Source organism: Condylostylus longicornis, unplaced genomic scaffold (assembly GCF_029603195.1).
Source record: "Condylostylus longicornis isolate FDR11 unplaced genomic scaffold, ASM2960319v2 ptg000049l, whole genome shotgun sequence".
NCBI classification, from domain to species: Eukaryota; Metazoa; Arthropoda; class Insecta; order Diptera; family Dolichopodidae; genus Condylostylus; species Condylostylus longicornis.
Genome location: NW_026578018.1, coordinates 3,518,081 through 3,541,977, shown reverse-complemented (window position 1 = coordinate 3,541,977; position 23,897 = coordinate 3,518,081). Strand labels below are relative to the sequence as shown.

The window sequence follows — 23,897 nt, the reverse complement described above, 5'->3', positions numbered from 1 at the left end:
GAATTTTAAACGAATTTATATCATGCTCGAAATTCTATTTATTTCAAATGTTCTCAGAGTTCTTTTTTAGAAATTGAATCCGATTTGATTTTAAAATACTTTGAAATAAAAAAAAAACAAATAAAATCTGGCTCCCGAAAAGAGAGCATAGAACCAGAATAATGATCGTGAATATTACTTGATGTTCAATATACAATACGAGCAATTTGACGGCTTGGTCGGTTGGTGTATTTTTGTAAATTAACTTATTAATTAAATATTTAAATTTCTCAGTATTTCCTGCCTCGAGTTTTCAATTGCCTTATTAGAAACTGGTAACGTCCCGTTGTGTTATGTCGCAAAAATCGATACAAGTTGCATTCCGAATAGCTTCGTTTTATGATCGAACCCTCAACTTTTTACGTTGAGCTGTTATCACTTTACAACCGTTTAAAAATTGTAACCTTCAAACAACCATTGAACATTTCGATTACATTATAATAAAATTTAAGAAAACAGCTATGTTCCAAGTACCTTACTGTAACTAACTATAGTTTTCTTTAATAATATCCCTTAGTTTATGCAATTTTTTATAATTTTGTAAGTACAAACCTGACAAACATGAGATAGTATAGGCTTTATTTTCTTGACTTCTTTTAACTATCGTTAATTTATTTATTAACTACTTATTGTTTTTATTAATATTTTCTTTAAATCTTTACTATCTTCTATCTATTTTTTCATTTTCATTTCATTTATAAATTTATAAATTTTTTTTTTTTTTTTGTTGAACAATTTTATACGAATATTTAAGTCCTAGGAAAAAAACTACAATTGAAGAACAATGGGAACAACAGGGAGCATTTGAGCTAACATCGGTTGAACAGGAAACCTATGAAAAATATTTTTATGGTACTGAACATTGGAATTATTTTACAACAGATGAAGATCTTGGTCCAGTTATATTATCAATTAAACAAGAAACATTAAATGGACGAGATCAATTTAGAATATTAGTTAGGGCTATTTCATATACAGTACATGGACTGATACCAGCATCATGCGTTTTTGCTGATAGGTAATAATAATATGCAATACTTGTCAAATTTTAAATTATTTAATTTTTAATAATTTATTTATATAGGTATAACCGAGAAGAAGTAGTTAGATCTTTAGGTAAAGAAGTAAATATTAATCCGCCATTAACTTTAGGACAATTACCAGATACACCCGAAGAACTATTAAAATTAGATCAAGTAATTTATTAAAATATTTAAAAAAATTTCAATAAAAATTAAAAGAAAAAAAATAATCTTTTCATATTTGTAAGGTTTTTATAAAATCGGAATTAAAAGTTGGTGTTATCTATGTTAAAGAAAATCAATTTACTGAAGAACAGATATTAGACAATAATGAAAATTCATTGTTATTCGATGAATTCCTACAGCTATTAGGCGATAAGGTTAGACTTCGCGGTTTCGATAAATACAAAGGTGGCCTTGATACCGTTCATGATTTAACAGGTAAGTTTTAAAAAATTTTATTAATTTTTTTTTTATTTAATTTTTTTTTAAATTTTTTATAAATAAGACCATTCTCCTGTGGCAAACACAGCGAAATTAAAAGTGTTAGAATTTCAATGTTCTCCAAACACATTATTTGAACTCCGTGAAGTTTAATAAATATTTAGAAATACTGTTCTACAATACATTAAATTTGTAGCCGTACTTGCCATACATAGTTTCATAAACATTTATTACACGATTATTTTATAATAGATTTTTACCACAAACGCTGAATTATAATATTATTCTCACTATTATCCCTTTGTAATTCAATTCATACTGTTATATAAAAAACTCTGACTCCTATATAAATTCGTTTCTCATTACTGTACCTAAGAATTTTATGATGTATTATACATCGTATTAATTTCTTACTTCCTGAGTCAAAAATTTACACCTATTTTATTAATATTTTAATGATATTGACCACAAAATTCTACATTATATAACATAATTATTATTGGCTTTCGCAATTTATTAGAATTTATATATGATAATTTTTTTGTAGTATATCAATATTATAAAATATATTACAATTTATACCTTATATAACAATTATTGAAATTAAAAATTAATTTTAGTTTTGAATAGCTATTTTTCTCTTTGTATGTCGTAAAGCGAGCAATTAATTGTTTTTCCCACACAATAAGCTTTATTTAAATAATGTGGTCAACATTATATCTGCCACCGTGTATAAAAATAAAAATTTAAGCTCATAATAATTAAAGATAGCAAAAAATGTTAATACTTGTGTATATACAGCTGTATTTGTACATATTATGTATGTATGTGTAATAATTAACCACATTGAAAATTAGCGAAAATGTTTACATTTTGTTTAAAATTTTATTATTATTTTAATAGCATTAACATAAAAAGCATAATAATTTGAATTTAATTATTTAAATATGGTAAAAAAATTGAAAAGCTAAAAATTATGTGAATTAGATTTTTTTTTTAGGAAAAACAAGAAAAACGGGAAGGAAAATAAATAATTAGTTATTAATATTCTAAAATATTAAAGCATAAATTAAACCCCAAAAAATAATTTTTCACAAAAAACGAGCTCAGTACAAACTCAATCTCTTTTTATTCCGGGATGCCTTTATAAATTGGTAATTTCTACCAATTATGATTTCATTTGAAGATTCAAATAGAACAGGACCTATAGGGCTTCAAAATAATTTTATAATCCTTTCCTTTAAAATTTTTCGATAATTCAATTATTCTAAAAATTGAAAAAATAATTAAGGTCTAATTTGCAATTATAATATAGACCTTTTGAATTTTCATTATATAAACCGACATTGTCCTAATGCTAATTAGAAAATTTGTTAAAAAAATTTTATAATAACTCTTTCTATAATAATATGTTCTATATATTATTATTTTTTCTATGAATAATATTTTAGGACTCTATTCGGTATATACAAATTGGCGAAATATTGAAATAATGTTTCATGTATCAACATTATTGCCATATGAAAAACATGATCCACAAAAATTACAACGTAAACGACATATCGGTAATGATATTGTATGTGTTGTATTTTTGGAAGCTGACAATACACCATTTAGTCCTGCCTGTATTAAAAGTCATTTTCTACATACATTTATATTGGTAAGTATATTGAAATTAAAAATTCATATTTCAATAATTTTTTGTTATACATTTAATATATTTAATATTATTTAAATTAAAATTGAATTTTAATTAAATAATTTTAAATAATTTAAAAAAAATAGGTTCGTGTATCAGCAAGAATAAAACGTAAACCAACACGTTATGAGGTATCTGTAGTAACAAGAGATGAAGTTGGTGCATATAAGCCTTATTTATGGGAACAATCTGTTTTTGAAAAAGGTCCCATGTTTCGGTAAATATTTTCATTTATTATTTAATTAAAATTAATTAAAATTAATAAGAAAAATCAAATAAAAATTATTAAATTTTAAATTAACTAATTGCATAAAATATTGCTCGATTGCTTCAAAAATGTTATAACTCAAAAAAATAAATTTTCCAAATTGAAAGAAAATATTTTTATTTTCAGTTTTAGAGAAAATTTCCACATTTTTAATATTAATAATTATTTGCAAAAAGGCTGATATTGAGTTAGTACATTATTGTAACAATCGAGTATCTTATACATTAACATATTTATACAGATAATCACTCATATTCTGTTAGTCAGGTTTTTATTTAATAATCTTGTGATTTTCTATATAAAATCAATTCCAAAATTCGAAATTCTATACTGAAAAACAGAATTATTTACAGTAATATGCAATGAAATTAGTGAATATTAATTTAAATTTTTTTTTTAAATAATATTTTATATTATTAATATAGTGAATGGTTATTAACAAAAATTGTTAATGGTGAACGTGCATCATATTCAGCACCAAAATTTGCTAGAATGCAAGAAAGAACAAGATCACAAATGTTAGAAGATTTAGTTATGAATTTATCAAATCATGCTGAAACCGGACAAATCCCTAAACCATACCGAAGGGGTTCATGGAGACCCATCGGTGAGGAACAATGCATGTTACAAATAACAGTTGCTAGTTGCTGTATGCGACTTTGTGTACCGCTCAGTATGTAATGCTTTCTGTTTGTATCAAAAATCTCTTATAATAAAAATACAAAAAATCGAAAAAAGAAAAATTTAATTATACAAAAACTTTGATTTTTTAACAAAAAAACAAAAAAAAAAATATTTTAATTAAATTTCAATTTAAAATACATTAACTAACTTGAACATGTATAACAGACATACATACATATTATATACTATATATATACATTCATATATATATATATATATATATATATATATTTAATTACACAAATATTTTTTTTCTCATACTAAATTATAATGAATAACAATTTTTTCATAGATTCATTAAAAAAAAAATATGAAAAAAATTTTCAAAAAAAAAAAACTCATAACATAATTTTACAATATTGCTGGCAATTTTCAGTTTCAAATTTATGATATTTTAATAAAATTAATTTGGTAAATATATATATAAATGGTAAAAACTTTTTAGAAACTTTTTTAAAAATTTGAAAATTTTGAATTTTTAATTTTTAATATTATAAATTTAAAATACCTTAAAATTTTGCACATATTAATTGTGTTTCTCAACATTACAAGATAAGAAATCGTATATAAATTGCTTATTATTAGGCTGAACACATGGCGATGTTTTCAATACAGGAATAAATTCAATATACTACACGTCCTTTTATCTAGCAATAGAAAAAGTAAAGGTCCATTTAATTAATATCTAATTTGATATGCACATATAGTTAATTTCTGTTGTACTGCCATAAGCAAAAAGTCAAAATTAAAATATTTTGATAACTTTAAAAACTTCAATAAAATTTTAATGATTTAAAATAATAAAATTTTCTTTTGTCGGGCTGGATAATATCAGATTCAAATTAAATTGAATTTGCAAGCTGAACAAAATTAAGATTTGTCAAATTATTGCTTAAAAAATAACTTACTCAATTTCTCAATAAAATATTGCCAAATTCGAATTATTACTATTGAAGTACAATGATAGCAGAATTTGCTACAAACTAACCTTAACAAAACAAGTTTCCAATAATGAAATAATTTTTATTTATAAAAGATTCAAATCCAATTTGTGCTAAGCAAGTACTTAACATATTGTACTAAAATTCAAGTAACATATTTTTTTACTAAATTATGGCAAAATTTGACGCATTTAATTTTATTCGAAATTTTCTAATCTTCAAATCAATTCACAATAAGCACATTGTTCAAAAGAATTGTAATTTAATATAAAATGCAATAAAAGCAAAAAAATAAACTTGCCCACTAACTACATAATTTAAAAAAAAAAATTTTTAATTTTTTATTAAAATATTCATAAATGAAAAATGTTGCCAGCGTGTACTACAATTCTTACATTTTAAATATTATATAAAAAGTACATTTGTCTAAAAACTAAAAATTATGAAATTTCAAATTTTCTTCTCTCTATATAATAAATAAATACAATTATATTTTATAACCCAGAAACCTGTAAACTCCCACTATTACTGTAGAATCCCCTGTATTTAACTACCCATTTATTATTGTAACCCCCTTTCTGTATCTGTTCTTCCTTCCATCAACCCCCCCCCCTTTTAAATTTATCTTTTAAGTTAAAAAAATTTTTTTTTATTTTCTTTTCTTGTATAATCAAAGAAATTGAAAAAAGCATGATTTTTAAATTTATAAGTGAAAATAAAAAGCAAATAAATAATTATTGGTAATATGGAAAAAAAAACAGTTTGCCCCCCAAAACCCCACCTCAAAATATTAAAATAAGATTTTTTTTTAACAAAAACAAATTATTAACACCCTTATCCCCTATATTTGAAAATTGTTTAAAGTTTAAAACCCTGGCACAATAAATTTGGCATTTAATTTTTTTTTTTTGACTTAATTTAATAAAGAACGGTAAAAGAGTTTTTAACTTTTTATTGAATGGCAGTGTGAAAGCACCCAATATATAATTTTTTTTTAATAATTAAATATTTTTTATTATGGTAGTTTTGAATGACAAAATTGTAGGAAAAATACAAATGTAATTTTTTTTTTTTTTTGTGAAATTTATAATTAAATTTGATTTAAAAAATTTAAATAAATTTTTTTTTCAGTGTATTATACACTATACTGAAATATTTATGTTTATATGTGTATGTTTTTACTAAATTAATTAAAAATAATTTTTTGAAGTGTTTTTTTAAAGACAAAGGGATAATAATTGTTCTGTGCTCACAAAGAGTGCAATTTTGTACTAAAGGGTAAAGTGTATATTATTATGTATATTAAATATTGTGAATCGGATTCAGAACGAATTCTTCTATCTCGAAATGATCATTGGTTATAAAATCCTAATAATGAGAAATGTTTAGCCTTAAACATTTAATGATACCCGAGTTCAGTGATTTAATGCAAAATAAAAGATTTAGTTTTAAATATCAACAGTCTTAAAAGGAAAAATTTACCGAATTGGTAGCAAAACTAAAGTTTCAAATATGAACGATAGGTCAGATATTATGGATTTTATATGATTGTATATATTCCAGGAAGAAATGAATATAATAAAGTTAACATTCTTTTTTAGACTTTTGAGCGAAAAGTAGCCCACACGAACGGCATTCTCTCATACAAATCTATTGGTAAGAGCCTTAAAACAATTAAAATAATATGATAACTTGGCATGCCATTAAAAAGGTTTCGGAAACCTCTACAAATATTGTTTGACAATTTATTTTAAAAATCCAATTTGTAAAGTTTCATATTCACCAAAAAACTGTCCTAAAAGGGTCTTGTAAATGTTTATAAACTTTTATTTGGTGGCTATTTTCAAAAATTAATTTTTTATATTTTAATATAAATTAACATTGCGAATTATTATTAATTGTCTTTCACTAGTAGCTATTTTGAATCCTAATTACGCCCAACCATGTTCAAATACGTACAGTACGACAATAACAGTAATTACTCACATTTTGTTCTTATGGGTGGATTTAATGAAAATATTTAACCATAATAAATGAAAAATATTTTACAATAAATCTAATTTTTTTCTAGCGTTTTTTTTCGGAGATTAAATTCGATAAACAATTATTAAAAAAATAACTTAATATTTTTCAGTTAATTTTTTCACTTCTCTACTCTAATTGAAAATTATTTGTCAAGCCAATTTTTTTTAAATTTCAAGTTGATTATTTTTATAGAAATGTAAAAGTGCTAAAAATTTGTCAAATCGTTGAAACTTTTACAAATTTTACTCCTCTTCTCATTAAAGAACTACCCTCTAATAAACCTATTCCACGATATTTATAACAGAAAAACGTGCGCACTAAAATAAAATTAGTTTTTCTTCAAAGAATTTTTAGAAATATTTCTCTATCCCCTGAATTTCTTGAAAGAATTAATCTGACAATTTGTATTGAGTTTAGTTTAAAAAAAATTAAAATTCCTTTCAAAATATTAAAATGTTCAAATAAAATTTATATAATATGTTTTATGTAGGAAGCAAAGTATGCCTTCCAGCAATAAAGAACACATGGAATTATCAGTGCGTATATCAAAAATCAAAAATAATTTTCCTAATTTTAAATTTCATTTCTCTTTTTTAAATTTTTCATAGAAATATTTAATATGTAATCAAATTTTATAAAAACAGTATTTATTAAAAATTTTTTTTTCGCCTTGAGATATGCAATCATTATAAAATAATTGAAATATGTACACAGCTACACATAACATGAAATTTGATTAGAACCTTTAATAATATTCAATATTCTTTAATTAATTTTTTTACTATATTTTTCAATTGATTTAAATTCAATAATTATGATAAAAGAAAAAAATATTTTTGAGTAATAAATTTAAAAATGAAATGAAATTGAATATTTTTGTATTTTCAATAATTTGTTGTTAAATAATTATGAAATTTATACATTTTTTTTTTTGTATTTATTTAAATATATTAAATTAAATAACATGGAAAATTCTGAGAATTTAAATTTCATTAATAATTTTTTTTTTACTTTTTCATAGGAATTAAAAATTATGTTTTTATTCTATCAACAAATTAATTTTCTGCATATAAACCCGAAATAGCCAAATTCCATGAAACAAAATTTATAGATAAGAGACAATTTTTCCCCCCCTCTGATTTTACCTTTTTGAATAATATAGTATTGAAATTTTCCTATGATATAAGCATGCTTTATCTCATGTACACGTTAGTACTGAACGGATGTCTAAATTTCGAATTATTTTATTTCCGGGAGAATTTTTGCCTTATACACTCGAAAAATATTTTTGATTATTCTCGAAATTTGTTTTTCTTTTTCATTTTATTTTTACCTATGATATTGTTCACTTGTTTATTTTTCATTTTTGCTATTTCCTCAAAATCGAAAAGTTTTCTGTATATATTCAACCGGTTTCTCATTGTTCTCAAATAGTTTTCCTTTTCTATTATTTTGTATACAAAAGGTACAGGCACCTAGGTACAAAAAACAAAAATATATTCAAAAAGGATTTTTGTTTTCATGTGTCGTTTTCTCTCTCAATAGTCATTCATTCGTTTTTTATTCATGCATTTAATCTTGTTTATTTTTTTTTTTTTAGATTTTTAAAATCATGCAATATACAATCAAGAGTAAAATAATCGATTTTAAATAATGAATACATATATAACATAATATTATATATATATATATATATATATATATATATATATATATATTTATTATATAATTTAACAATATGAACATTTATTTACAACCAAATACAATATCTATATGTACTAGTATATTTATTTATTTAGGCAAACAATATAGAATGAAAACAAAAATAGGAACAACAAGAAAAACAGAAATAAAGAAAAATTCTCTCTCTTTCAAATGGCAACAAAACAAAAACAAAATAAACAAGGATATTATTTTTGTTTTTAAAGATTTATATTTTAAACTAAAAATCGATTATCTTCATTTATTGTCCTCGTACACATATTTGAAAATATTAGAGTTTCCAAATATTGTAAATTATTATGTCAGTATACATTTTACATTGAGCAGAAATTTATTAAGTACTTAAGTAAAATTCAAACTAAATTTTCTAAATTATTATTAAATTAATTTATAGTAATTTTTCAATTCTCACTTTCAACTCAAATATACTTCTGAGTCGCTTCGTCTTCTTAAACATGGCATCTGAATTTTGTTCGTATTTCTAATTGGAAACAGCCTGTACAATAATATTTTCATAAAATATAAATTGATCGTATTTTATGATTGTATGCATTTCACTTTTCTAATATTTTCTCAAAATGTATACATAGTGTTCAAATCTCGTATGTTACTTATTTATTTTTTCTATAATTATTTGCATCGCGATATTAAAATATTAAGTCTTTACGTTCTTGTTACGTTAACTGAAATCGTAAATTCTCTATTAATAATAATAAATGAAAAATAAAGGCAAACTAAATTAAAATTGCAAAATAACTATTTTTTTTACAAAATCACATGTATGGTAATACCAATTCAAAATTTCTATATAAAATGGCTTACACACATACAATGATAATGTAATGGCTATGGCATCGAGTGAAGTCCGAAAAAATATTTTTTTTTTTGTAATTCGATATTTTCCTTTTTATATTGTTATCGTATATTTTTTTGGCAATTAAGCACAATCAATTTTTTTTCCTTTTTTTTTCACATAATATGGAATATCCTTTCTACAGTGATTTTTCAAAAAAGAAAAAAGACTATACATACATATACCTATAAAATATTATAGAATTTTTAAATGGAATTAATTTAATGTAGAATTTATTAGAATAAATTAAAAACGAATTTTCAAATAAATAAATTAAAATCAAGTTTTTTTATTTTATATACAATTTTTATTTGTTTTTACAATAATTTTGATTTTATTATAAGCATATTGTGTACTATTATATATTAAATTTGATTGTATAAAAGAAATGTATAAATTTAAAATTTTAAATTTAATTTGAAATCATTATGAACTAGACAAAAGTATAAAATTATCATAATGTTATACATAAATAATTAATTAAATTTATTTTGATATTTTTAAAACGAATGATTTCGACCATATAATAATGATGAAAATTAATACATAAAATCCTTTTGTGTATATAGATGAGGCATAATTATTTTTATATATTTTGTTTATTTTATAAGAGTTTTTTTTTTAAATCAACAGTGTTCGTATAATAATTTTGTTCGCAAATGCAAAATCCTTTAATTTTACGAAATTTTCATCTCAAAAGTTCATTCGTTCAAATGAAATTTTTGGATTTGCAGGTACAAATATTCTAAATTCACCACATTCATAAAAATATTTCTATACATATATGGGCAAAAATTGGAAATATGTATGTTTGATACCACTGCTTTTTAAAGAATAGATAATTCAAAAAATAAATTAAATTGTAAGAGTAAAATAAAAAGGTATAATATTATCCTAAGCCCTAACTTTTACATAATATAGTACCTCAAAGAATGACTTTTAATAAAAATTTATTTTAAAATTTATTTCAATATTTTTTTTTTAAATAATATTTCATAATTTATTGAATGTTTTAATCTCGATTTTTCATATATGTATCCGAAGAAAAATTGTATTTTGAAAATATCCTTGAATATTTGTATTTAATGCGAGTAAAACAAAAAAGTTATTTTTATGTAAATGAAATTTCGCGTAATAAATTAATTAAATTTTCAGCAATTTAATTTCATTAACAAAATATAAATTGAAATTAAATAGGTTTTTTAAATATTGGCAAACATTTAATTTAATTTATAATATTAATAGTTCTAGAGATACTTGATATTCGAAAGAAATATACGAATTGAAAGATTAATTAAGTAAGCAAATTAAGTTTAAGATTTAAATTGAATCTTTCAAAAAAAAATTTCAGTAATTTTCAAAAACAAAATTCAAGTAATTCAACTTTTAAATAATTTTTTATAATTCGAAATTAACTTTTATTATCAAAAATAAAATAAAGTTCCAGTGTGATTATCATCCTAAAATATATTGCAGCTTTAATATGTGTTATGCCTATTTATAACATGTAAAACACGGGGTAAAATTGTATTATCGATATTGTATAGCACACCTAAAACCTATAATAAATTCTATCCTTGTCAAAGCGTTTATTCTTAAAAAAGTACGATATAAATAGAAGAACATTTTTATACAATTTTGCAACTATCTACGTCTATTATTAATTTTAAAATTTATAACTAAATAAAATTTTCACACTTTTCTCTATCTATTTTCCCATAAACTCTGTCTTATCTTTTCAATCTTTATAAAAGTATTCTATATCGAAAATATAAACCCTAAATATCTTATAAAATATCCTTGTAACTATTGTATTATATTATTATAAGACTTTTTTAACTATTTAAACACGAACAAATATGAAAAAGAAATTTTATTTTAATTTGAGATTCTCTTTTTTTGTTTTCATATTCTTTTTTATTTTCTTATTTATTAAATGATACAAAAAAAAATACTTCAAGTAAACACAAAACACATTTAAAATTACACCCTGTTAAATTTCTCTTAAAAAATTTTATGATACAAAACTATTATACTCATACTAACCACATACACTTTTTATATTACCCCAATTATCTCAAAAAAAAAATAATATTAAAATAGGAATAAATTCAGTTTTCCCTTGCATTTATTTCTCAAATACCAACACTATATGAGTATACATTGGTCATACAAGAGCATAAGAGAACTTTATATAATTTTGCTTTACTTTACTGTTTTATTACCCAAAAGTTTAAGTGATTGTGGTCAAAACAGAAAAATAAATAATCAGTACTGTTGTAAATAAACCAAAATCGTAGAGGTAAATTTTTTATTATCTTGTCTACTATCAAAATTTTCATTAATATAATAGTATATAAATGTTATCTGAACTATTATAACAGTGTGCGTATTCAGAATATTTATTGTAAGTGTTGCATTTGTATGCCATTTTCAAATTTTGTACAGAGATCAAGCTGTATAAAATATTATAGATCTGTTTTAAAACCACAGAATATTTTAATTGAAATTTATGTATGGGTATATAATATGAAAATGTTAAAAATATATGTATGTAAATCATTATACAAAACTACAACTTGAATGTGTACATAATAACATGCACAATTTTCATGAAAATTCAAATGAAGAGACTTGTATAAATTTTATTAATTTAAAAAAAATTTTTTTAAATTATCTTATTTTTTTAAATTACCTTATTTAAAAGTTTTAAAAAAATATGTAGTTGTCTGCTAGGGACGACATAGTTTTTTATCAAAACTGTTATACGTATACTATTTATGAATACCACTATACTTACAATGATTTTAAGATTAATCAAAAGAACTTCCCCCTCAAATTATCGAATTATTTTCCTAAATAATGATATATTATTATTTTGATAGGAAGATGAAAAATGATAGGTACTAAACTTGAAGGCCGTAACCTGAACATTTTTGGAAATATGGTAAAAATTTTTTTTTGAATTATATGGTAATTACCATAATCGTTCAAACAATTGCAATTACTTTTTTGAAAAATATTTGCTCTGTTAGGAAAATCGATATGCCAATGTTATTTTAATATGTTAAGGTTTCATATATTTATTATTATAAACTGTTTTCGAAATTTTAATATACGTTTAATTCAGGGAAGACAGGCTGGATGAAGGCGAATTCATTGCCTTTGAATTTGAAATGGAACGAAAATATATGCTTATATTTGAGACTTCGGTGTTACATAATACGCGGAATGGTAAATTTATAAAACCCTTACAACTACCTCATAGTTCGTTTGACTACTATAAGATAGAAAAATTTCTGTTTTAATATGGCGCATTTTCACTTTCCCGTCTTATATTTTACTCAATAGTAGAAAAATTTTACTCACGGAAGACTATGTTTCAGAATCGTCCGCAAAATTACTTTATTTTTTAAAGAATTAAAATTACTACACTTTTAAAAGAACTTGCTCAATGCATAGTTGAGTTTGAAAAGTGAGTTCTTTTATCTAAATCAAATTATATTTTCAACTATTCTATCATAACCATTTTAACTAACTCTTTTAAAACTAAAATGTTTCAAGAATCTAAGAAATACTATACATATGTTCATATTTAATTTTATTATCTTACATACAATATACAAATTTTATGATTTAACCGATACAATCATGAACTTTTTTTTCAAAATTCTTACTATATAAAACTACATTTTATATACAAATAAAAAATATAATATATACAATTTAATATCACCTGTATATCATGTTCAAGGAAGTTTTATATAAATTTTTATTTTATTTTAAATTAACAAAAATACATACACACATACAAACATAGATTATTATAATATTATTTTGATATATATTTTTTTTTATTTAATTAAATTTCATTTAAGTACTTTTATTATAAATTTAGTACTTCTTTTAGTACAATATACCTGCTACTTGGGAGACAAAAATTTTAATGTACAAGAATAAAATTAACAAAAAAATTTAATTATAATGAGAGATTTTGGATACCTAAGCAATATCTATATATATATATATATTTATATTTATATATATACAGATATAATTTCATATTCTAGTGTTTTGTAAAAATATAGTCTACGGTAGAACCATATTTCATACTGTTACTCTCTATAGACATTATTTTAAAGAAGAATAAATCATTTTTTTAATAAATGTGTACATTTAATATTTTTTTAATTTATTTAAGAAGTGCATGCAAATATATATTTATAAATATATGCAATATTATTTCTTTCTGTTTTAATATAAGCACAATTACACTTGAAATATTAACATACAAGTACACTTTTATGTTATTAAATTAAAATTTACAAAGAATTGTACAAAAAAAAAAAAAGAAAACAAGAAAAGTTTGATGTGAACAGCATATGACCGACCACATTGTATACGTTTTCTGAATAATACTAAAAAATTCAATTATGTATATATTAGGATAATGAAAAAGTTATCCAAAAAATGGAGTAATTGCTATATATTATCCTAAATCAAATTTTAAGAAAATCTTAAATCGAAATTTAAAAATTGACTCTTAAAAGAGCGTCCTAGTTATGAGAACTGGCTTCTTAAAAAAGTTTGTCATATCATTTTTCCAATAAATAGATTTGGACATAGAACAGAAGCATAATATTGACCTACAAATTAAATTATAATTAAAATTATGGATACTGATTTTGCTTAAATGTATAAATCAGTTCATTCTCTAAATAAATAAATCTGCAGTTATATTAAAAATTAATTTTCGTATAAATCAGAACTTAATAAAAGCTCATTTTATATAATTCAGTATGTTCACCATACTCGACATCACATACCCCATTGATTTGACATCACATTAAAAGAAATTCATCCGTCTTTTGTTGAAAAGTTGACATATGAAATTCGACACAATTACAATACTTTCCTATTATATGCAATTGCAATATTAGTAGAAAGACGTTTTTCTTTACTTTTAAAGCATATCCTCTTTTACTTTTTGGTATTTTTTAATATTTTTCCTTTGAGTAATTTTTCAATAAATAATGTTTAATGCATATAGCTATATACTTTATGCATAGTAGATATTTAATTTTTTAATTTAAATTATATTTGCATATAAATTTCTTTTTGTTTTTTTTTTAAGCATTTTCTAAATGTTTATAAGATGATTATTTAAATTAAAAATTATAAAAGACAAGAATTATATTTAATTAGACTTGCAATGCATGTTCTTATAATATGTGTAAATGAATTAAAGCATACGTGTATTACCATTATATGTACATACAAAATTGTGCTCAAAATTGCATAAAATACGCCTATAAGTATGCAGATTTTTATGTATTTTAAAAATATTAATTGAATACATAAAAATATTTTCTAAATCAAAAGAAACTATACGTTAAAATTGCAATTAAAGAATAAAACTCTTTATCATTTAATTTTTAATATCATTATTAATGTAAAATACTTATATGAGAACACACATATAAGAACTACATATTAATGATTTTAATATAATCTATAAAAATTAATACCATTGGTAAGAGACTAGAAAGTACTACAAACTTCTTAAAAACTAATTTTTATTTAGCATACTACTTTAAAAGATTACAAATTATTTAAAATTTTAAAAAATTTACAGAGCATGCAAACATTACATTATACGAATTAATTTACATTTTCCCTTATTATCTCAAATATTGTTTAAAAATTATCTATATCGCATTTGGAGCAGTAGGAAGTATAGTATAAATTTATTAAAATAGATCACATACAATTGCACATGATAATGAACCTTTCCTTGTGGTACACTAGTTAGCTTTAATACAACGAAATCCCACACAAATCAAATTCTGAGTGCTCCTGAATTCTAAAAGATAAAATTAAAAATTTGAAATTTTATTAGTTTAAATTGAAATTCATCAAATTTTCCATTTATACACCTTTGTAATTCAAATCATTTTTAAACAAAAAAAAAAATATTACAAGCAAAGACTCTTACACAACTTTTCATTAAATGTTAAATAATTAATTTAATATTCCATAAATTAATGTTCGAAAACTCTTCTACTCATAAATACTATGAATTCATAATTATTTACAATAATCATAAAAAAAGAAAACCTATAAAATTTTAATCAACTTACGCAATTACAAAACCCAATAGAAAAGAAAGAAAGAAAAACTCAATAGAAAGAAGAAAAAATAAATCTTTCCTGTTCCATAGAAAAAAAAAATGTTTGTATAATTTTTCGGTGGTTACGCTTATGGTTTTCCATTTTTTTTTCTTCAGTGTAATAATAGGTTTTTTACCATTATTATACTCGTTTCCTTATATTTTTTTTGTTTTGATCCTTCCTTTTCCCGTTCCATTTATTTTGTTTTCCATTTACTCATCCATTGTTTTACTCTTCTATGATCCTTTTATAATTATTATGAAATTTTTCTATATTTTTCTTCTTTTGTTTTTTCCGTTCGGGTTACAATTTTTCTTTTTAACTTTTTATTATAATAATTTATTATAAATTAATTATAATACATAATTACATATTTATTAATTTTTTGTTTTTATTTCTCTTTTTATAAAATAAAAAAAAAACATTAATCATAAGATCGATTTTAATTTTATAACCATTTTTATGTACTTATAAAATTTTTCCAATGGTACGAGTATTTAACCTATAAAATAATTATGGGTAAGGTACTGTAAATAATTATGGGTTAAAAATGATTGAAAAATAAGTTTGTATTTTCGGTATTAATTTATATTCAAAAGACCTCTTTTATCATTTTTATTATATAAAAAAAACTAAATAAATATAATTTTTGTTTTCTGTTCAATTTTTAAAGCTAAAATTTATATAGCGTTATTAAGCGTGTTCTTGGGTCTGTTTTGAAGTAAATTCAATTTTAAATCATCGCAATCGAATAATATGAAATGTTCTACTTGTGACTTTGATACAACACCTATTTCAATGAAAAAACGGCTAAAAGTTTTAATTATATCGATTCACAAATATGCCCCGAAGATTCTTACTTTTTGTAAAATAATTGACATTGATAAAACCAGTAAATCAAATTAAAAATTTTTTTAACTTATACTGACCTACTGATAATAAGAAACGATTCACTGAAATTGTATCACATTCATATTGGAAAGATGGCCTTGGCTAATACCAGAAAATAATTATATGGAATGTCAGAATTCAAATTTTCTCACATTCATTTGCCAAGCTAAATAAAACATCTTGTTGTCTTTTTTCCATAATATCCAAAACAAAAAAAATCACTAAATTTAAAAAAAATTTCTAAAAATTCTCGTAAATTTTAAAAATTAAATTAAACATAATAAAAATTTCTAAATGTATAATTTATTTTCAAGGTCAGAAAGATACAAAAATATAATTTTTAACCCTCAGGATCAATATTTCCTGAATAAATTCAAATATAATTTTGAATAAGAAAATCTTTTTCATATATCCACAAATATAAATAACTAAATATGTAAATGAAATTCAAATATTTTCATTTTAGTTATAATTATAATGGTAAATAACATTCTTAATATGAAAACAAATAATTAAAGTTCAGAAAAATTCTCTCATATTACATGCTATTATGATTTTCCTCAAAAAATAAAAAAGAACACAAAATGAAATAATAATAAAAATATAAACTAAGTGATAAAAAATTTTAATTTTTTTTGTTTCCATTTGTATATAGTTTTTCAAAAAAAAAAGTTTTGATCCTTTCATAATAATTTCAAAATATTTTAAAACTTTTTTATTATTTGTGGTTGTATTTATATACACAGTCGATTATTGTTTAATAGACCCCATTGAAAATTTGACATTTTCTTATTGGCTTCCAAATTCATATTCAAAATTTTCATATATTTTATTTTTAAGCTCATAAGTAACTTCTTATACGGAAAAAAATTCCAACTCATTAAGTTTTTCACAACTTATATCTGTATACTAGAAACTAATTGAGATATATTATCCAAAATATGACAGGATAATAAATAGACTAATAATTTGGCTTAAACAAATTTTGATTGCAATCCCAAATTATTTACGATGATATACCCTTGCACTCATTTTTCAATAATCAACTTATTTTCAAATTGTGCGACAAACTTTTGAATTGTATCGAACGCATATTGTTTTTCAATCACTTTTTCAAGTAATTGTAATAAACTTCATTTGAAAGTCTGTACAAATATACCACATCAAAGTAAAAAGTTAACACTGCAATCATATGGCAATTAACCAAAATTTCTCACCGGAGTAATATTTTTAAATTTATATAAATATACAATATAACATTATATTATACAACATAAAATTATAAATTTGCGATAAAAATTTTAGTTTATTATTAAAATATTGTTTTGTAATTGTGATTTTATCTAATACAACCTCAATCTTAAACCACATGATATTATGAATTCATTTAAAACTATTTAAAAAACTCATTTAGTAACTTTTCTTTTCAAAACAATGCTACAAATAAATTGAGTACATATACACATAATTATTATAAATTCAGTAAAATATTTACAAATTGTATAAAATTTATAAATTTTTGTAAGTATATTCAGCTTATTGTAATCTACTTATAGTTTATTTTAAAAAATTTCATATGTGCATTTTGTGTATCTTTCAGATTACATATATAAATTTAATTTAACAAGAGTGGGCCATTTGTAAGTTTATTTTTTAAATTATTTATAAATTTTACATTTGAAAATACTTAAATCGGTCTAATAATCGAATAAAATTCATTTGCCTTTCCACCCACCCTAATAAAAATCATTCTTATCTTCAATTCTTACACAGCAACTATACAAACGAAGAATGCATCACCCTCCATACCGTCGGTAATGTATTACAAACACAAAAGTTGTCTAGAACTCAATAGATCTTCAACGTTATAATGAAAAAAATTATCCAGATAATAATCCTTAAAGCGTTAATGAAACCAAATTAATGCCGTAAGATCGGTGAAATACATTTTTTTTATATTTTAATGTATTACTGTGAAATTTTTGTTGAAAAATAAATATAGTATCCGTTCAACTACGTTCATTGTACCGCATAATCGATTTATCTTGTGCCTGTGATGGTTAATATGATAATATACTATGCTGATTTACTGAAAGTGCATAATATCGTATATAATTTCTTCGAAAATCACTGTATATCCAGTTTAATTATCACGTATCATAATTATTATGCACTTCAAATACTATGAACACAAATTTAAATTAACTCAATATTTTATTACCTAAAACCTAAATTTTATTTAATTTTTTAAGAAAGAAATTTATAAATAGCCCACCCCACTAAATAATTTTGAATGTTATACAATGTTTTTAAATTTGTACTGTTTTTTGTTTTTTGTAATTGTTGTTGATAAAATTATGTTTTTCTTGCTATTTTTTTGTTTTAATATAAGAGCAGAAATTTTGAAGAGCTTTTTAATAAAAATTCATCTTCATTCGAACGAAAAAAAAAATTATAAAAGCAATAGAAATTTCACATATCTACATACATATTTAATTTTTGCTTAAAGTGTTTAAATTCAAAAAAAAAAAAGTATAAAGAAAAAATTTTATCCTTTTTTTGTTATCATTTGTTTTTCATTTTTTTCTTTCTTTTTCATTATTGCTTTTACTTCCAAATTGTTTCTGTACTTTTTTTTTTTGGTTATATTTTGCTTTCATTAAATTTCATTATTAAATCCTTTTTATATTTATAAAATGTTTTGAAAAAATAATCATATATAAAATTGCAACAATGCTTTAAATATTTTAGTTTTGTTTTTCTCAATTTTCCTTGCTTTTTTTAAATAAAAATTTGTTAAAATTATAATAATAAATTTAATAATATAAAAAAAATTAAGTTTTTGCTTCAGTAAATTGTAAGTTGTTCATGTATACAGGGTTGTATTTAACCCATCATTTATATTTAAATTTACTCTCAAATTATCCTCTAAAATCAAAAAATTTTTTAACATCTATTAATTAAATCTAAAACTAACTCTAAAATGCGTTCCATTTTTTAAAATTTACTGTCAATCGACATATAAATTGATTTCTTGAATCAAAAATTTTTCAGGAGCTGTAAAAATTATGTCGATGTTCAAATAGATTTTAATGAACAATTTTTTTTACTTCTTACCCTTTACCTAAAATTAAAAAAATTAAAGTTAAATATATAAAATTAAAGTGACAAAATAATTACATCTATTGAAATCGGTAGACCAGTGGTCGCGTATTAGATTCATAACGCAGGAAACGAGGGTTCCATTCCAAATTGGTTTTCATCTGTATTTTAAATAACTTTTTAACATTTGCCCTAGACTAAATTTCTTCTGCCACACTATCCTAAAATATCCAATAATTGCAATTTACTTTAGCCGAACTTAAATTTGAAAACAAAAAATTTTCGTTTATAATTTGATTATAAAAATTTAATAATTTTTTTTTTTCTCCAACTCATTTATAATTTTACTCCGAAATAAAAACGTAAATTAAAAAAAAAAATTGACAAAATATTTAGGACACATGCGGCCTTCATCACCACTTTTGGACTCAGTACGTGATCAATTTGAAGACTATGACCAATTAGCAAAAGATTTTACTAGAGTTTTTTTAAATCAAGAGCCATCTTGTTTACAAAATGCACAATTATTTGATGTAGTATTTCTAGTTGGTCAAACACAATCAAAACAGAAAGCTAGATTTATTGGTGTACGTGCAATTCTTGGTGTTAGAAGTCGAGTATTTCAGGTAATTTCACTTAAAAATTTTTACCATTTTTTTTTTTAAATGTATTAATTAATATTAAAAAATAAAGGAAATGCTTTATGGTATTCAAACTGGTTTTGGCTCACCACAAGTTCCTGTTGCTGAAATATTTGCAAGACCAGCACCATCATTAATGTCACCACAAAATCAAAAACCAAAAAGTAATTTTTTAACAGTACCGGATATGGAATCAGCACGTCCAAAAAGTGTTCCATCATCACCAATGGTGAAAAGAGCCTTCTCCCGTTTAGGGACAATAACTGCCGGTTGGGGACGTTCAATACGAAGTAAACAAAATCCAAATCAATTAAATGTTGAAGATAAAAAGAAATGGGCATCATCACAAGACTGTTCAAGTAATATTAAAAAATAAATGAAAATTGTTTTAATTAATTATGGTTTTTTTTCTCTTCATATGTCTTATCTTTTTCTTTTGATTATTTGATGATGGTATGGAACACAATAATAAATTAATATAGATAAAGAAGGTAAAGATAAAGATGGTAAAGATAAACCAAGTAATAGTCAATTGGCAATGCCGCGGTTATCAGTATGCGCTGATGCGCAAAAAGTTGATCGTGCTAAATTGGCACAGACTGAATTTAATATTATTGAATTTGATCCAGAAACCTTTAGAGTACTTTTAGATTATTTACATACAGGAACATGTCCTTTGACATGTGTTTCAATTCCAGGTAAGCATTTTGTTTTTATTTCAAATTTTCATAACTATCAAAATCCGAGCATCCCAGTTTGACTGTCTGTACACCGATTGTGTTCCAATTTATATCTATTCTTATATCTGCAATACAAATAAAAGAAAGAGAAAACTTACACATTTTGTTTTGTTATCTTGAATTCGAAATTTACAAATAACTTTGACATCTCATTTTATTCAATAATTCGTTGAAACAACAAATAAAAATAAAAATTCTCTTCCGATTTCCATTAAATCCTGCGTGGAAAAATATTATTTAATTTTCCAAATTTAAAAAAATATTATTTCCTCCCTTTAGATAAAATCTCCCTTTTGCTGATTCTTCTATTTTCCTTCAACTTCAGAAAATTTTTAATATTTCCATTTATTTAATTATTTATTTGTTTATTGTTTATTTATTATTGTAATAGGGCTTTTATGTGCTGCAGAGCATTATGATCTTCCAGAACTTCTGCAGGCGTGTTTTCATCATTGTAAACAATTTCTTAGAATTGATGTTGTTTGTCCAATGTTAATATCATTAGAAAATTATTATTGGCGTTATACATCAGCATCAGAATTAGTTAATATGATATTAACATTTGTTGAAAATAAAGCAACTGCCTTATTTAAATTACCAGGTAAGCATATCTGAAAAAAAAAACAAATATTAAAAATTAATTTATTATTTATTCAATGATTATAAAAATTATAATGATATAATGTTGTTGTACAATTAAATAACTTAATTTAATTGATTGGAAAAAAATAAATTTAGTTATTTTTATGTTAATTCATAATTTAAAATAAATTTACTTTAGGGAGCTCCTTGGTTTACTGTATATCTCTGCTTTTAAAATTAAGGACAACCATATAAAGCTATATTATATTTTCTTTCTTTCATTTTATAGATTTTTTAAATTTAAGTGAATCAATGGTACAAATGATAATGTGCCGTGATTTACAAATGCCGGAAATTCGTAAATTTGAAGCTATGTTGGCATGGGCTAAATATAAAGTTGAAAAAATGAAAACATCACCAAATACCGATACACAATTAGAATTTCGTTGTATTATGGAACGTTTAACACGTGATTTAGATTTATGTCGTATATCACCAAATGAATTAATATCAGTTGTATTACCATCAAAATCATTACGTAATGAACGTATTATGGAAACATTAATGGTACAAGCACATTTAGGAATGTATAGAATGCAAGAATTAGATGAATATAAAAATAAATTAAGATCACAAGATTCAAAATGTAGTGAAGGTAGTGTTACAGTACATCGGAGTAGTGATGATTAAAAAAAAATAAGTAATTTATACACAAAATAATAAAAATTAAAAAAAAATTTTATTTATAATTAATTAACATAATTTTTTTTTTTATTTCAATAAATTATTTTAATTTTTATTATTTTTTATTCATCATTAAAATTTTATTAAATATTTTATAAAATATTCTAATTTATCATTAGTTTAAGGAAAAAAATAAATTACTAAAATTTTTTCATATTTTGGAAATCAACTTTTAACAAGTACGAACTTCAGAAGAAATTGCCAACTTTTAATAATCGTATAAAATGATTCCATAATTGACAAAAATTAATTTAATAATTATTGCAACTGCAAAAATATATGTAGTTCGAAGTGATTTTAGACGTCAAATATTATCCATACATTATTTTAGAGGATTAATTCGACGGTATTCTATATCCCTATCAAACAAAATCTCCGAATACCTGCAGATCAAACCTTCAAAAAAATGAAATCAAATAAACTCTGAGAACAATGTTTGATATGTAAATCTTGCTTTGGTAAATTACTTCTTTTTGATATCAGTTCTTAGTTCAGTTTAAGTTTGAGTAAGTGCACACATATTTCAGATATTTTTATTAACTTAGAAAAGATATGGTTCACGAAGTAGTGAAAAAAATTTTACATACAGTATAAGTTTAATATTAACGACACATCTACATAAATTCAAGTCTATGGTTGACTTTTAATTTATACAGTAACACTGCTGAATAAGTTAAATTTTTTAATGGGTTTGGCCTTAATTTAGAACTGATCTATTAAAAACAAAGTTAATAATACACAAAACGAAAAAATTTTTCTCACTGTGTTCTCAAAAAAAGTGATGAGACAATCATCCGAATTCTATAACGTATTTAGAATTCATATTTTTACTCAACGTATATCAATACTCTCTACATCTGATATTTCAATTCAGTTTAATCGGAATGAATATTGATTTAATAATCAGATATTTGTTATAAAATTTTACTATCACATATTAATTTGGCAATTTTAAACTGAATTACGTACAGTATACTACGAATTTTATAACAACTTAGATGTTAGGGTAGTACTAATTTAAAAAAATTCAGATTTATGACTTCTATAAACATTAATTTTAATTGAAATAATTGGAATTATTTTACTTTTTTTTCATGATAAATGAGAATATTTATTGAAATTTTTTTTGCTTTTATTTAAATATTCCAACTTTTTTTTAAATTTTGATATTTTTTGATTTATTATTTTAATTTGGTAGCTCCAACAACGTGTTCACGAAATTCATATTTGTATATCAATATTTTAAACATAAATATATTAAAATTATAAATTATTATTAAACAAAAAAAAACAAAAAAAAATCATACTGTATTCAATTAATCTATACATT

General features: G+C 22.3%; 1 protein-coding gene across 3 annotated transcripts in view; it reads left to right on the top strand.

The window, feature by feature from the left end:
* The window catches only part of LOC129611299 (uncharacterized), a 129,435-nt gene extending 105,847 nt beyond the window's left edge, over window positions 1-23,588 (top strand). Inside the window, exons 4-14 of one of the 3 annotated variants that reach the window (XM_055524373.1) lie at window positions 794-1,057; window positions 1,124-1,235; window positions 1,310-1,502; window positions 2,957-3,165; window positions 3,291-3,421; window positions 3,898-4,079; window positions 20,257-20,486; window positions 20,554-20,854; window positions 20,984-21,199; window positions 21,633-21,842; window positions 22,113-23,588. In XM_055524373.1, the coding sequence (XP_055380348.1) occupies window positions 794-1,057; window positions 1,124-1,235; window positions 1,310-1,502; window positions 2,957-3,165; window positions 3,291-3,421; window positions 3,898-4,079; window positions 20,257-20,486; window positions 20,554-20,854; window positions 20,984-21,199; window positions 21,633-21,842; window positions 22,113-22,513 (2,449 nt within the window). In that variant the 3' untranslated portion in view covers window positions 22,514-23,588. Of the gene's footprint in view, window positions 1-793; window positions 1,058-1,123; window positions 1,236-1,309; window positions 1,503-2,956; window positions 3,166-3,290; window positions 3,422-3,897; window positions 4,146-20,256; window positions 20,487-20,553; window positions 20,861-20,983; window positions 21,200-21,632; window positions 21,843-22,112 lie in introns of all 3 variants that reach the window. The other 2 variants (XM_055524372.1, XM_055524371.1) reach the window with 2 other exon arrangements.
* The last annotated feature ends 309 nt before the right edge of the window (window positions 23,589-23,897 follow it).